At 38.6% G+C, this 15,476-nt stretch overlaps 1 protein-coding gene across 3 annotated transcripts; it reads left to right on the top strand.

Moving 5' to 3' along the window:
• The first annotated feature begins 216 nt into the window (after nucleotides 1-216).
• On the top strand, nucleotides 217-14,995 carry ANP32E (acidic nuclear phosphoprotein 32 family member E). Of its 3 annotated transcripts, XM_027097584.1 has the most exons (7): nucleotides 217-611; nucleotides 3,452-3,601; nucleotides 4,085-4,207; nucleotides 5,324-5,489; nucleotides 6,558-6,739; nucleotides 11,846-11,900; nucleotides 12,640-14,995. In XM_027097584.1, the coding sequence occupies exons 1-7, from the start codon at nucleotides 558-560 to the stop codon at nucleotides 12,708-12,710; spliced, it is 801 nt and encodes a 266-aa protein (XP_026953385.1). In that variant the 5' UTR covers nucleotides 217-557; the 3' UTR covers nucleotides 12,711-14,995. The 3 variants fall into 3 exon arrangements, with proteins under 3 accessions (XP_026953385.1, XP_026953388.1, XP_026953386.1); XM_027097585.1 differs by lacking the exon at nucleotides 3,452-3,601 and having other exon boundaries at nucleotides 255-611; XM_027097587.1 differs by lacking the exons at nucleotides 5,324-5,489; nucleotides 11,846-11,900; nucleotides 12,640-14,995 and having other exon boundaries at nucleotides 6,558-6,722.
• The last annotated feature ends 481 nt before the right edge of the window (nucleotides 14,996-15,476 follow it).

The following is a 15,476-nucleotide window of genomic DNA, read 5'->3' as shown; positions in this document are numbered from 1 at the left end:
ACAAAGAAAAGGAGGGGGGCTACTGGGATTCAAAATCATTTCCCCGGGACGAACACCTTCCTGGACCTATCGGAGTTAACTGCGCGCTTGGTCGTAGCCAATAGGCACAGTGTTTCTGGCTCAGGTCCTCCCTAAAGATTGATAGACATTTATGTAACCCAATGGAGTAGTGAGATGCTGAAGAATCAACCAATACATTCGGGAGGTGGGTGGAGTGTAGGCCAGGGGGTTGGCGGTGCCGTGTCATGGAGGCTCAGTCTCCGAGCAGCCATTGAAGGGGAAGGAACTGCGGGTGTGTGTATGTGTGTGCGTGTGAGTGCGCGCGCGAGTGTGTGGACAAGAAGGTGGGGGCAGCTGAGTTAGAGTCCCAACTCCTTGGACTCCATTTGCTATTCCCTTCTTTCTCCCCCACACCTATCTGGTGGTGGTGGTGGGCGTTTATATTTGCATTTCTTTTCATTCATTTCCAAATCTTTTAAAATTTTAGGGTTGGGGGTAGTGGGAAAGGCAGGAAAAGGTAAGGGAGGAGAGTAGTAGCAGAAGAGCAGGAGGAGGACATGGAGATGAAGAAGAGGATTAACCTGGAGTTAAGGGACAGAGCCCCGGAGGAGGTGAGATGACTCAGCCCCCTCCCCTTCCTCACCAGCCCTGTATTCGGAGGATCGGGTTTCTGGGGGTCCTGGAGGGTGTGTGGGGCGGGGTAATGAATTAACCCCCATCTGGGGGTAGGGCTGGGGGAAAATATTTAATTTTAACTTTTAAATCATTAAAATCTTTTACTTAAAATGGCGAAGGGTTTAAGTTTCTAGGGGCGTTTTTGTGTGTGCTTGGGGGCTAAGCCCCTTCGCCTCTCCTCGAGTCAGACGTCCTGGCCTCGTGGAGGCGGGAAGCGGAGTGTTGGGGGCCGCTCGGCCGCTTCGCTCCTCACGTTCCAGCTCCTTGGGGCCGGCGGCGTGGGCGCGACCCCCCAGTCCCACTCGCCTCTGCCGCAGCCATCGTCGCCTGAGAAGTTAGTCCAACTTTTCTGCAGTGCTGCCAACTCTTTTTTTTGGGCTGGGGGGCGTCTCCGGCCTCGAGTCCCCTGGGCGTTGGACGACGTCGCGCCGGGCGCGGGCTGGGGTCGCTCGCGGAGTCCGCGGACGGCCCACTGCTGGCGGCGCCCACTCCCCCGGGAAGCGGTGCGCGCCGCCCGCCGCCAGGCGGAATCTGGGTCAGCGGCCCGTTCTTCGGCCGCGGGTAAGTTTTGGGACTCGTCGCAGTGGCCGAAGGTGGGGAGAGGACACGAGGCTTTATCCCCTTCGTCCCCCCGCGGTGTAACGAAATTCGGCGTGTCGTAGTGGTGGCTGCAACTCCAATTTTGATCCCTGGAGACGGTTTCACAAAACTCAACAAATGGGTCGTAGAAGTTTCGTGTTTTCAAGATGGGCTCGGCGAAACTAAATGATGCGCTCTCGCTGCTGTCGCCTTAGTTAAAGAGACGGGGTTGGGAGGGGCCACGTGAGGCGGGGTCGTGGTCAACTTTTCGGGGGTCGGGCGGGAGGCGTTTCCGCCTCCTTTTCGCGGGCGCCTCCTCGGCTTCACCCAGCTCTCCCCGCCCGGGGCGGAGGCGCTAGGGGAACGCGGGCTGGGAGGCGACCCCCTTTTTCCTTGGGGAGTCCCCGCCCCTTGTGGGGTTTCCCGTCGGTCGGAGCGGCAGGTCGCGAGAGCGGGGCCCATGGCCAACGAGGAACCTCGCATTTCTGGTCGCAGAGGAAAATGTCTATAGGGTCTTGCTGATTGCGGCCTCTGAAATAAACCCCAGAATTGCAATATAAGGGATATAATTTTTTTCCAGCAGGGGTGGAGGTGGTGCTTGTGCATACCAGCGTGGAGGATGAGTAGGGTCTGTTCGGTGGGCTGTGGCGGCGTGAAGGGTGGGAATCCAAGGTCCTTATGTACTTTTTAAAAAGTCTCTGTTTTGCTGAAATTGGTAGATAGCAGGGAGGAGGAAACAGTCACTACTATCATCCCACAGATAACTTGAAGTTTCCTAGGGCCTAGTCTTTAGGGGCTTAAGGAAAAAACAAACAAAATCAAAGTTAAAATGCTGTCTCAAAGAAGCACACATTTCGAATACTCTTTTATGTCTTGGGTTGGAAAAGTGGGTTTGCCCCTCCTTCCCCATTCTTATACCTATCCTATCCCTAGTAATTTCCTTGCCAGTTTTGGGGAGTGCCGGATGTTGCCTTTTTGCAGCCTCTCCTCCTTCCCCTGTGGTGTAATAACGGTCTTCTATTTGTATAGCCCTTTACAGTTTACAAAGCACTTTTCGTGTTTGTTGTTTCCTCCTTCCGACAGACTTGTAAGGTGGATGGTATTGTTGTAGAATCCAAATTAGCAAAAGGAGTCTCAGGGCAGTGAAGTTACTCAAGTGGAAGAACTGGTTTTCTGACACCAAACCTAGTGGCCCTCTCTCCTCCACTCAGCTAGACTAGGAGTCAGAAGACAAAGTGGAGGCACAGCTCTGCCACATACTGTGACTGACCCTAGGCAGTCATGCTTACCCTCTGGGCCTTGGCTTCCTCCTCTCTAAACAGATTATGATGCCTTCTTTGCTTCCTGAAATAATTATGTCATGTTCAAATAGAGAAGGTAGCATTCCTTGTTGCTAATTTTTATTTCTCAAAATACCTCAAACATATTTTTGCATTGAGAATGGAGAGCCAGGGTTTCCTGCCTCCCTCTTAAGATTAAGTCCATTTAGGCCCACACCGGAAAGTTTTGTTACAACTCTGACCTAAGAGAGGATCCAGCAACCCCTTCCCAAGACTGGGGAGAAGTCACAAAAATTCTACCAGGGTGGCAGGGAAAAATAGCATTTTGTCAAGGATGTGTTGTCCTGGGTGATATTGTTTCGCCTCGATATTAGAACAAATAACATATGAACGCTGGGCTGTCTCAGAAGGAGCTTTCTAACATTTCTTCATGAAGGGTAACAAGGTATTTTTGAGTTTTGGTGACATTTATCAACCAAAATAAGGGGGTTTAAACTGAAAAAGTGAATAAAACAATTTCCTTTCTTCTCCCTGCTGTTTTAGGACTCACTTAAATCCTTTCTCAGTAGCCTTGGTATCCCCTCATGCATAAATATATGCCCTGATGTTGAGGGTCTTTTTCATGAGGGTCAGAAACAATTTTCACATGGGACCTTTTTCAAAGTCTTATTTTTTATGCAATTAAAATTTTTTTATTAGTGATTTGAAGCAGGCATTGAACTTCTTAGTCCAAGTTTAAATTTAAAAAGTTAACTTACAATGATGACTTAAGACTGTATTTCAATTTGGGGGGAGAATGAAAAGGATCTATATGAGGGAATTGATGGTTTTAATATTCACATTTCCAGAGTGTCAGGACCCAGGTCTTTTGCTAAACAGACTGCAAACTAAAGAATCATTCATATTCTCTCTTATAGGTGACAGAGTTGGTCCTTGATAATTGCCTCTGTGTCAATGGGGAAATTGAGGGCCTGAATGATACTTTTAAAAAACTAGAGTTTCTGAGTATGGCTAATGTGGAACTAAGTTCACTGGCCCGGCTGCCCAGCTTAAATAAACTTCGAAAGGTAAGCTGGCACTAGGCGTGAAAGCATCATGATTTTGATGCCGTGGGCTATTATGTATATTTTTTTCCCAAATGAAACAACCATTCTGCATTTTAATTAGAAGGTTCTAAGTTTCTAGAGGTAGGAAAATGGGGTTTTGTAGGATTTTGAAATCAGCTGTCATATTACTTTTGGAAATTTAAATTGACTAATGAAATCGCTTTATGGCATGAATTTAACATCTACCAAATGTTTTTCTTTGAAACATAAAATCCAACTATTATACAACTGGAACCAAAACTGAGTTAGAAGTCTGTTATATAGAGATTCTAATATTTTATTTGGCAGTCATAGGTGGGATTTTGGAAATTAAAGACTGTGACAGTCCCTTGAAGCCAGAGAGAATGACAATTGTTTTCTTCTTTAAATTGATACATTTGAGAAATCTTTGATGTGTCCTAAGCCTTCACCATTCTTTGTTTTCTCCCCATGTTGAATTTATAGTTGGAACTTAGTGACAATATAATCTCGGGAGGCTTGGAAGTCCTGGCAGAGAAATGTCCAAACCTTACCTACCTCAATTTGAGTGGAAACAAAATCAAAGATCTTAGTACAGTAGAAGCTCTGGTAAGTGGAAAGGTTTGTCTCTGGACTTGCTTTTTTTGGTTGAATTTTTCTGAGATTTGCTTGAATTTTATCTTACTGACTTGTATTTATGTCACTCATTTGAAACTTCTGAATTTCTTATATGTCGTGATCTAGATGATACTGCTTTATTTTCCTTTGGAGTAAAACATTCAGATAAATTTTTTAAAAATAAATTTATTTACTTTACGGTTTTATTTTATGTTTTTTGGCTGCGTTGGGTCTTTGTTGCTGCGCGCGGGCTTTCTCTACTTGCGGAGAGCGGGGGCTACTCTTCGTTGTGGTGCGCGGGCTTCATATTGCGGTGGCTTCTCTTGTTGCGGAGCACGGACTCTAGGTGCGCGGGTTTCAGTAGTTGTGGGTCGCGGGCTCCAGAGCGCAGGCTCAGTAGTTGTGGCGCATGGGCTTAGTTGCTCCGCGGCATGTGGGATCTTCCCAGACCAGGGCTCGAACCTGTGTCACCTGCATTGGCAGGTGGATTCCTAACCACTGCGCCACCAGGGAAGCCCCAGATAAATTTTTAAATCAGTGAGAAATTTATTTTATCATCAACTTCAGGAGCTGAATATCTGGTTTTAAAATTTCCAGTATTTTCTTAAATTCTATTCCTTTTTCTTTCTTCTTGATTATTTTTATTTGCTCCTTTGTTTCCTGGTATGAGGGAAGGAAAAGGGGATGAAGTGAAACTCTGAAAATTGTTGCTCTGATTTTTTAAAAAAAGCTTGGGAGGAGGTTGAAATTGTTGAAAATAAGCTTGACTGTGGATTTAAACTAACCATGTTATTGTTGTTGCCTATTTAGGCACAGATTCAGTCAACAAAGTATACTGAGTGCATACTATGAGTAAGGCACTAAGCCAGGTGCTAGAGATACAGCAGTTGCCAAAACAAAGTTCCTACTCCCGTGGAGTTTAGGTGCCAGGGCCTCATTAAGAGAATTAGCTGTGCTTGATATAATAACCCTTCATTATAAAATTCTAAAAATCCAAAAATCATTCTCTTGATTTAAAGTTTTATACATGTTCTGGTTCATGAATTAAAAATAAATAACATGAGTTTTTAAATCTTGAATGTAATTTTTAACTTTTTACTTTTCCAGCAAAATCTTAAGAATTTGAAGAGTCTTGACTTGTTTAACTGTGAGATCACAAACCTGGAAGATTATAGAGAAAGTATTTTTGAACTGCTACAGCAAATCACATACTTAGATGGATTTGACCAGGAGGATAATGAAGCACCAGACTCAGAAGAAGAGGATGATGAAGGTAATCATTCTTAATACTCATAAATGTGTCACAGTTATAGCCTCCAGTCTAGCTGGCAGATTAGATTGGGCCTGGGTATTTAGGTGTGGGGAAAAAAAGACGTTAGTAAGACAAAAATTTAAAAACTCATAGCCCTAGTCTTGTATTCATTCAGATTTCTGATAGCTTTGGGGAATTTAATGATTGTTATAATATTAAGCTCCATGAAATTTTATATTTCTGTAAACTTCACCACCACCCAGTAAAAGTGGTAACTTTTAAAATAGTACTAAAAAAAAAAAAGAACCATTCATCACATAATTATCCATACAAGTCACAAAGTAGAAACAACCCAGGTGTCTATCAACTGATGAATGAACAAAATGTGATAAATCCATACAATGGAATATTATTCGGCCACAAAAATGATTGAAGTACTGATACATGCTACAGTGTGTGAACCTTGAAAACATTCTGCTAAGTGAAAGAAGCCGTACTCAAGCCACATATTGTATGACACCATTTATATGAAATGCCCAGAAGAGGCAAATTCATAGAGACAGAAAGTAGATTAACGGTTGTCAGGGCTGCGGGAGAGGAGGATGGTGAGTGACTGTTAATGGATATGTTTTTTTTTGGGGGGTGGTGGTGGTGATGGAAATGCTCTAGAGAGTTGAATATACATTTTTGGATAAATGGGTGACTAATAGATCTGATGACAGAAAAGCTGTTGTCAGTAATGGGACACTGTTACTACTGGTTGAAAAGTTTTTCACATGTAAGAAGAATTTGATAGATAAACAGTGTTATAAAATGATGGAATGATGGACAGGCAGATTTTGAAGTGTCCACAAAGTAAAATAAACTTCAGTCCATGTAATGTTTTGATGAAAAATCTATACGTTGGGAAAATTTTAATATTTAGACACCATATTTCTCAAACAGTAAATGGGATGTTATAAAAGAGAAATCTTAAAAAAAAAAAAAAATCACCCTGATATACTTTCTACCCATTGGCTTACGAGTTTGAGGGGCCAAGGCAAAAACATTTGCCTGGACATTTGCTTATCTTTTAAAATATTTTTAAAGATGGAGATGAAGATGATGAAGAGGAAGAGGAAGATGAAGCTGGTCCACCTGAAGGATATGAGGAAGAGGAAGAAGAGGAGGAGGACGAGGATGAGGATGAGGATGAAGATGAAGCAGGCTCAGAACTGGGAGAGGGAGAAGAGGAGGTGGGCCTCTCATACTTAATGAAAGAAGAAATTCAGGTGAATAGACCTTCTTATGTGCACTGAAAATTAACTGTTTAGGCATAGGGTTAAGTAATATAAAAAGTAAGCTGTGTAGAAATCTGAGAGTTGTTTCTAACTTGTGTGTGTGTGCGTGTGCCTATCTTTTTTCCCACTGCCCCTCAGTTCATATTATATCCAGATAATAAACCCTATGATTTTACCTCCTAGATAGCTTTCAAATCGGTTCTTCTCTCAGCAGCATGGGACAGTGGAAACATTTTACAAATGTTTCTGAGCCTCAGTTTCTGCATTTATAAAACTGAGATTATACCAACTTCATAGGGTCGTTAAGGATTTAACAAACTAACATGTGTAAAGTATCTAGTTGCTGGCACGTTATAGGCACTCATGAAAACTTTCCCCTAATTATTTCTTGCTTATGCTTTTCTAGTAGTTTTCTAAATGGTCTCTTTGAGAACAGCGTCACCACTTTGTTGTATCCTCCATAGTGCTTGCCTGTGTAGTCTGCATGCAAATGTGATCATATCACTGGCCTGCTTGAAACCCTTTAATGTTTCCCTGTTGCCACCAAGACATACAAGGCCCTTCATTATCTAGCCTCTGCTACCTTCTCTAGCTTCATCTCCCTCAATACCAAATTAAATCATCACACGAAGCTATTAATGCCTTTCTGTCTGTATACACATTGTTTACTCTATCTGAAATGACTTTCTACCCATGCCTTCTGATGAACTTTACTTTCTTTTTTCTCAGGTAAACATAAATATACTAAAGCATGTAAAGTGGACTGATTTTATGTACAACTCCATGAAATTTTATATTTGTACATACTTGTGTAACTACCACTCAAATCATGCCTCGTGATTCTTATCTTTAAACAGTCAACTCTGGCGTTGCCTCATTATTGAAGCTTTCTGTAATTTTTAAGAGACAGTCACTCCTTCCTCTGTTACCTTTGAACCTTGATTAGGTGTCTGTTGCCTGTAGACACTTCTGTAAAAACTTGTTTATTTGGCCACTTTCTACTAGATAGCTCCTTCAGGGGAGGGCTGTTCATTTTTCTATCTCAGCATCCAGTACATTGACTGGGACATAGTAGGTTCACAGGAAATCAGTTGACTTGAACAAATGATCTTTAGTCCCTGGGAGTTTAGATAAGTTATTTTCTCCTAATGTTAAATTATTGAGTTTTGTTTTCATAATTCATAATTTAAAGTAATATTTATTAAAAATAACATCTCTTATTTAGACTAGAAATTGTATTTTTGTTTGTTCTCCTAATGACTTTTACATTAGTTAGATAGACAGTATCACTAATTAATGATGATGTTTCTCAGATACCATTTTTTAAAAAATTTTATCATTTATTTTATCTATTTATTTTTGGCAGTGTTGGGTCTTCTTTGCTGCGGGCAGGCTTTCTCTAGTTGCGGTGAGCGGGGGCTGCTCTTCGTTGCTATGCACGGGCTTCTCACTGCGGTGGCTTCTCTCGTTGTGGAGCACGGGCTCTAGGCGTACGGGCTTCAGTAGTTGCGGCACGCGGGCTCAGTAGTTGTGGCTCATGGGCTCTAGAGCACAGGCTCAGTAGTTGTGGCGCTCCGGCTTCGTTGCTCCACGGCATGTGGGATCTTCCCAGACCAGGGATTGAACCCGTGTCCCCTGCATTGGCAGGCGGATTCTCAACCACTGCGCCACCAGGGAAGCCCTCTGATACCATTTTAAATATGAAACTAGTGTAGAAAAAATGGGACTTAAACTTGTTTGGGGCTTTCGTGAGTTAGCTTTACAATAATGAAGAACAGAACTTTTAAGCATTTTAAGTATTCAGGGAGAAAGGCAACCTATTCAGTTTACATCAGCATACAACTTGAATATTTTTCCCCTAAGTTTTAATTTACTTAGTAAAATAATGGACTTGTTATTTTGCAGTTTGACTTTGTTTTGGTTTGTTTTGTTTGTTTGTTTGTTTGTTTGGCTGTGCTGTACTGCTTGCGGGATCTTAGTTCCCTGGCCGGGGATCAAACCCATGCCCCCTGCAGTGGAAGCACGGAGTCCTAACCACTGGACCACCAGGGAATTCCCTGCAATTGACTTTTTATTTTCTCTGCCAGTAATTCTTCTTTAAATAGTATTAAGTCATTTAAAAATGACCTTCAGCTAACTGCAAATGTTTATGTTTATCATTCCATTGAGTACTGGGAAATATTAACTAAAAATGATGTGGAGTATAGAGCAAACATCTCTAAGATAATACATACAACATTAAGTCAATGTGGTAGCTGGGACCAGAAGTTTTCAATCATGATGAGATAATTTGGATGTTTTTTAAAATGAAGTCTTGTTTTTATTTTTAAAAATAAATTTATTTATTTTATTTTTATGTATTCTGGCTGCATTGGGTCTTTGTTGCTGCATGCCGGCTTTCTCTAGTTGCGGCGAGTAGGGGCTACTCTTCGTTGCGGAGCACAGGCTCTAGAGTGCAGTCTCAGTAGTTGTGGCACATGGGCTTAGTTGCTCCGCGGCATGTGGGATCTTTCTGGACCAGGGCTCAAACCCGTGTCCCCTGCATTAGCAGGCGGATTCTTAACCACTGCGCCACCAGGGAAGCCCGAAGTCTTGTTTTTAGAAGCTAAGAGCCAGAGAAACTTCAGAGACTATAAGACTTAAAAAAGAAATTAGAAATGGTATTTGATTAGCTCTGTTTTGTTTGAGTCTTGTTTCTATTTCAGCTGCTCTTCAGAGGTAAGGAATTAATATGTATAAAGAAGGACTTATGTATGTGTAGTATACTTCATTAAAAATGGAGATGGGGGCTTTAGAAGAATTGGGAATTATGGTGTTCTTGAACTATTCATAGTACAAATGAGGAAACATTTTATTACCCACTAGTTAGGAACTAAGACCATAATCTTTACAGAGCAAGTCTCTGGTAATCTAATAGATGATATATTTTTTTAAAAGGCATAAAAACATGAATTGATTAATCATGTTTTGTTTAAAACAAAATTTGCTTTTTAGACTTGGGCTTTTCTAAATTATCATGAATAAATGTGATTAGTATTTCAAGTGGCTTTTAAAAAATTATAAATATTTAAATACCCTCATTTATCATTCCTTGCAGATTTGAAATGTTTAAAATGTCCTTTTCTTTCTCCTTCTTTTCCTCTCTCTTTCCCCACTCTTCCATCCCCTCTCTCCTCTACCCCTCTTCTCTTCCTTTCTTTTCTTCTTTAAATGTAAGCCCACACATTCTCCTGATTTTTACTATAGTTCCTTAGTTTATTTGCTACCCCATCTATTGCTTATGCTCCTGGCAGCTTGGGTGTTCTGGTATGGAATGTTTTCGTGTTTGAATTGACTGTATAAGAATGATTTCTGATATAAGTGTCATGCAGTTTAGTTTCTCAGGGGCTTTAAGCTAAATGCTGGAAAAATAGGTTCTGTTTAATATTTATAGACACAAATAGAGCTGTGGATACTTTGAAAAGTGTGGGTTGTCCAAGTTTTTCCTAACTACACAGCAGTTTTTAACATTTGCCATTTAAACTATTTTTAAGGAGGGGTAAACTATTTTGGGGTTGGAGGGGGGACCCTCCAATCAACCCCTAGCTTGATTCCATTTTTTCAAACATATATTAGAACTTAACCATTTGGAACACAACCAAGCACAAGGCGGTAACTGTGAAAGGTATACGTAACAAAAGACATTTTCTTTGTAGGAGAGTATTCAAGCCATTATTCTAATCCTGTTTTCTCTTTTATATTCAGTTCTCTGGTAAGCTTGTTGATCTATTTTCTGAATCCATAGCAGATTAAAATTGAAATAGTAACTAACTGCAAAAGAGAAGGCATAAAAACTATGGAAAGATACAACTCAAAGTAGAGGCCAGGGTCATTTTAAAAAGGAAAAAACCATCTTATATATATTAATAGGCTTTGAGAGAATTGGCATATACTAATTAGTGTACTGCTCATGGTCACAATGGTGACTATGACAATTCAAGAAAAAGATTTGTTAGGTTTAGCATAAAATGGTAGAAGTGTGCAGTGTACTTTAGAGATTTTATCCCGGTTGGCTAAATTAAAAAATAAATGGTTATGATGTTTCAAGGCTATGTTTAAATCTTAGCTATGCAGAACAACTCATTCCACAGGGGTTGTAGATCAAGTTTTATTGTGATTTTTATTGACATTTGCTATTTTGATGTGTAGATTTTTAGATGTAGAAGGAACTTAGAGATCTTTCTAGATGAATACTTTCTTTCATTGATTGGAAAACTAAGGTCCAGAGAGATTAAGTGACTTATTCAACACGTGTAGCTGTGTTCAGGCTAAGATTCAGGTGATCCTTCCTCAGTCTATAAAACAGAAGACTGTGTCTTTGAAATAGTCAAAAGTTACTCTGTCCATTAGCCACCGGGCACATTTGTTTATTTAGTTAAAGTAAAATAAAATTAAAACTCAGTTCCTCATTTGCACTGGTCACATTTCAAATGCTCAGGAGCCACCTGTGGCTAGTGGTTACTGTATTGGACAGCACAGGTACAGAACATTTCCATTGTTGCAGAAAGTTCTTTTGAACGTTGCTGGTCTCAAACATAACTTGTTTTCATGAAGAAACTAGATTTAGTTGGGTTTTTAAAAAAGACCTCTGTAAGTGAGGCAGAGGTTGTCAGAACACAGGATGACCATAGTTTTTGCTCCTATTGGAATGTATTATTATCAAACAGTGAATAGCCCATGTCATGGCTTATTTATTCTCAAACTGAATTTTTTTCTTTTAACTGAAGTATAGTTGATTTACAGTGTTGTGTTAGTTTCTGGTATATAGCAAAGTGATTCAGTTATACATATATATGTATACATATACATATTCTTTTTCATTATGGTTTATTGCGGGATATTGAATATAGTTCCCTGTGCTATACAGTAAGACCTTGTTGTTTATCTATTTTATATATAGTAGTTTGTATCTGCTAATCCCAAACTCCTAATTTATCCCTCCCCCACCCCCTCTCCCCTTTGGTAACCGTAAGTTTGTTTTCTATGTCTGTGAGTCTATTTCTGTTTCGAAAATAAGTTCATTTGCATCATATTCAAACTGAATATTTGAATCTCAAGGATGAAGAAGATGATGATGACTATGTTGAAGAAGGGGAAGAAGAAGAAGAAGAGGGTGAGTTACATTAGCCATTCAAAAATCCTAAAAAGCTATTATTCATGGATTTTAAAGAATGAGTCTATAATTCAAATTATCACTGATCTCTTTGATGTTGGTAACATATAATAGAATTCCTTGAAAGGTGTAAAACCTTTTTTTTTTTTTTTTGGTGTAAAACCTTTTTTAAAGAGGAGTTTTCTCAGGGTATTCATTAATTCCATTTAAAAGAAAAAAAACAGCTTGTAACATTTATTTTCTAAACAGGAATGAAGAGATAATGGAACCATAAGCTCAATTTATTATTTTCTTAGGGCCTTTCATTTTGGAGGGGGTGAAACTTTATTTATAAGAGAAGAACAGTTGAACTCCAGATGATGCCCGTTTTAGATTTGCTCTCTGCTTCTCTTTACCTAGGCCTTTCAAGAAATTTAAAAATTCACTAACAATTCCAATGATGTCAAGCCCTTGGTTTTTTGATCTGTACTTCATGATTTGGCCACAAGGGTGCATAGCAAGCTGTCATTATTTATGGATTTCTAAGTCTATTAAGGCGCATAGCAAGCTGTCATTATTTATGAATTTCTAAGTCTATTAAGGCTGTTTCAATACTGAAATTGAAAGTAATGCAGAGGAGAAACTTAACCTATAATTTTCATACGCCATTAACTTTTCACTAAGATTCAAAATTCTGTAGCTTAACAAATATTCATTTGTTAAAATTAAGTATTTTACAGTTTTCCTTTTACTCTTTCAGAAGAAGAAGGTCTTCGAGGGGAAAAGAGGAAACGAGATGCTGAAGATGATGGAGAGGAAGAAGATGACTAGATCATTCTGAGACCAGATTCCCTAATATTACTGGGTGTGCAATAGAGTGATCACATCTTCTTTGTTTCTTCATGTACGATAGCTATCCCTACAGAAGATAATGTGTAACTTTTTATAGGAAAAGTGTGGTTTTACTATTTTTGCCTTACCATTCCAAGTAAGATTAACTAGTCTGTTAATGATCATATTGTATGTAGAGACAAATTTTCATTGACCCCATTGTGAAATTCCCTAGCAATTTATTTAGAATCTTAATTTTTCTAATTAAAGTTCACTGTGTTAGTCATTTTTAGTATAATTAAAACATGATTGCTTTTACACAGGCGTAATATGGTGCATTTCATTCATAGGATTTTAAAGTTATTTATAAATTAACTGAAATCACAGTTGGCTGGAATCTGGAATGAAAATAGTCTCTTGAATGATAAGTTGGTTATTTTTTTAGGGGCAACCCAGAGATCTTTAGTTTGAAGGCAGTGACTTTTTTTTTTTGGCTGAGGGTATTTGGGTGCTTTTTTGTCACATGAGTAGCTTGGAAAGTAGGAGCAGAATAGTAAAGATTCTATTCAACAATATAGTTCATGGCTTTTGTGAAGGCTTCTAAAACCTTTTAAGCCAGGTGACTAAGAAGATTTTAGTTTCCAAGGAAAAATTGCTTATACTGATTTCAGAGACATGTAGGAGAGCCCTTTCTTCAAGTCGAAGATCATGACCTGCCAACGGTTGTTATTTTGTTTTGTTTTAAGTGTGCATTCTTTGTTTTCCTCTCAGTGATTCTTTTATGATCACCTTCCTTTCTTGTTTCACTCCCCTCTTCTCAAAAAAGAGTTGGGAAACTTATGGACACCCAAGATGACTTTGTCTTATACCTCAACCACCTTTTCAGACCTGTCTTAGCTTTAAACAAGCTAAGTGAAAGAAATTGAGTATTTTCTGAAATAGGAATATTATTATCAATACAGTTTTATGCAACAGACTCTGCTTACTGTAAATCTCTTTCTTGACAAGATGTACAGACTGTATTAGGAGGATGAAGAAAGAAAAGAAGCAGAGGAGGCTCTTGGAAGCAGCATGTGTGTTCCTCAAAAGTCAGAACAATTGCCTGTTGATAATTAATGAGACATTCAAATCAGATTAGCTTTCCAAGTGATTTAGATACCACTCTGCAAAGTACTTCTAATTTTCCTGAGTAGAACCTTTAATTATTCTTTCTATAGTTTTAAAGCATTACCAGATATAGCATTTAATTGAAATATACTGGACAGTTGGAAAAATATTTGAAACTAAATCAATATTAAAATTAAGATTTGGTTTCAGGTGGATGTCCATTAAAAATAGAAAAATATTTGGGATAACTGTGAGTGTGTGTTTCCTTATACAGCTACTAAATATATTATGAGTAGGCAAGTACATCCCCTTTTTTTTGTTGTGGAGGCTCCATGTTCAAGGCAATTGCTTTCTTAATCTTGGCTATCTAAAAATTTTTTCCCCTTTGTTTTGAATATTTGTAAGTTTTTAAAAAGTTAGTATCAGCAAATTAATTGAAGTTACACTTTCGTACTGGGACACGTTTAAATTACTGAATATAGTATTGCTTCTTTTTTGGTTTAAAATGTATGACTTGGGGATTTAAAGTAAAAAATGATGAAGTTATTTGTGGATAAACTAAAAAATTTGCATAACTGACTGAAATAAAACTGTTGGGATAAGTTTAGTGGGGGGATTGGAATCTCCAAAAGGCTAACATTTTACTCCTTTTTAACAATTATAATGCCCTGTTTTAGTCCGTTAAGGGTTCTCATTGCATAGTATGCCAGATTATAAAATACTTATTTTAAAAGTTAAATCTATATATTGACTTTCTTATCAATCATCTTATTGTGCAATCAAAATGAGAGTTCTTTGGTTTGAAAACAACACTTAGAGCCTCCAAAAAACTTTTTAAGACTTACTTAGCTTTGTGGGTGGTATTTTCATGCAAATAAGTAAGGGTGGGTTTTATATTTTGTAGAAGTTTTTGGTCCTATTTTAATGCTCTTTGTATGGCAGTATGTATATAGTGTGTTGAATTCCTCGAAACCCTCCTTAAAAACTTTGAAGTTAATACTTTTGTGCAACTGTGTTTTGAATAAAGCCATGACAGTGTTAAAAACAAAAAAATGCAGTACTCCTCATTATTCTTTTATTATTTCTGACTGTTCCGTGTTTTTTTTTCTGTGACTGCTGTAACTTAAAGTTTTTGAAACCGAATTGCTTCAAATAAATTGAAGATTTGTTGTTAATGATTAGTTTCACTGTATGACATTCATTTTTTGAACACCACCATTGGGGGCTTTGAAGGTCTTTTTAGAAACAGAATCAGCTTGAAAGTTAACATTCAAACGCTTGGATGTGATATGAGGTACTACAATGTAATAGTTTAACTCATCAGCTTACTAACTTTTTTTCCAAAGAGCAGAAAAAATTGATTTTCCTTTTTGAGTTGCAGATTGAGCCAGTACTTCTTGTATTTTGATTTGAAGTAATAACTTATTACCTACAGTTGAAGTAACTATATCTATAGTTAACTAAAGTGATTATAAACCTCTTGTACACCAAATAGTTTTCTAAAATGAGTGCAAAGTCTCCATTAATACTGTATAATGTTTACCTTCAGAGTCCTTAGGTAATGTAAGTATAAATAATTCTTGCATGTTAACCTTGAGTAAATCCAACCTGATTCAAACATTTTTTTCTGCTCTCATTTTGGCTTTCCTGTGATAAGTG

The sequence above is a fragment of the Aethalodelphis obliquidens genome, unplaced genomic scaffold (genome assembly GCF_003676395.1).
Source record: "Aethalodelphis obliquidens isolate GAN/ISIS:26980383/991018 unplaced genomic scaffold, ASM367639v1 scaffold116, whole genome shotgun sequence".
NCBI classification, from domain to species: Eukaryota; Metazoa; Chordata; class Mammalia; order Artiodactyla; family Delphinidae; genus Aethalodelphis; species Aethalodelphis obliquidens.
Note: the sequence above shows the minus strand (reverse complement) of the source record. Positions and strands in the feature narration are given on the sequence as shown.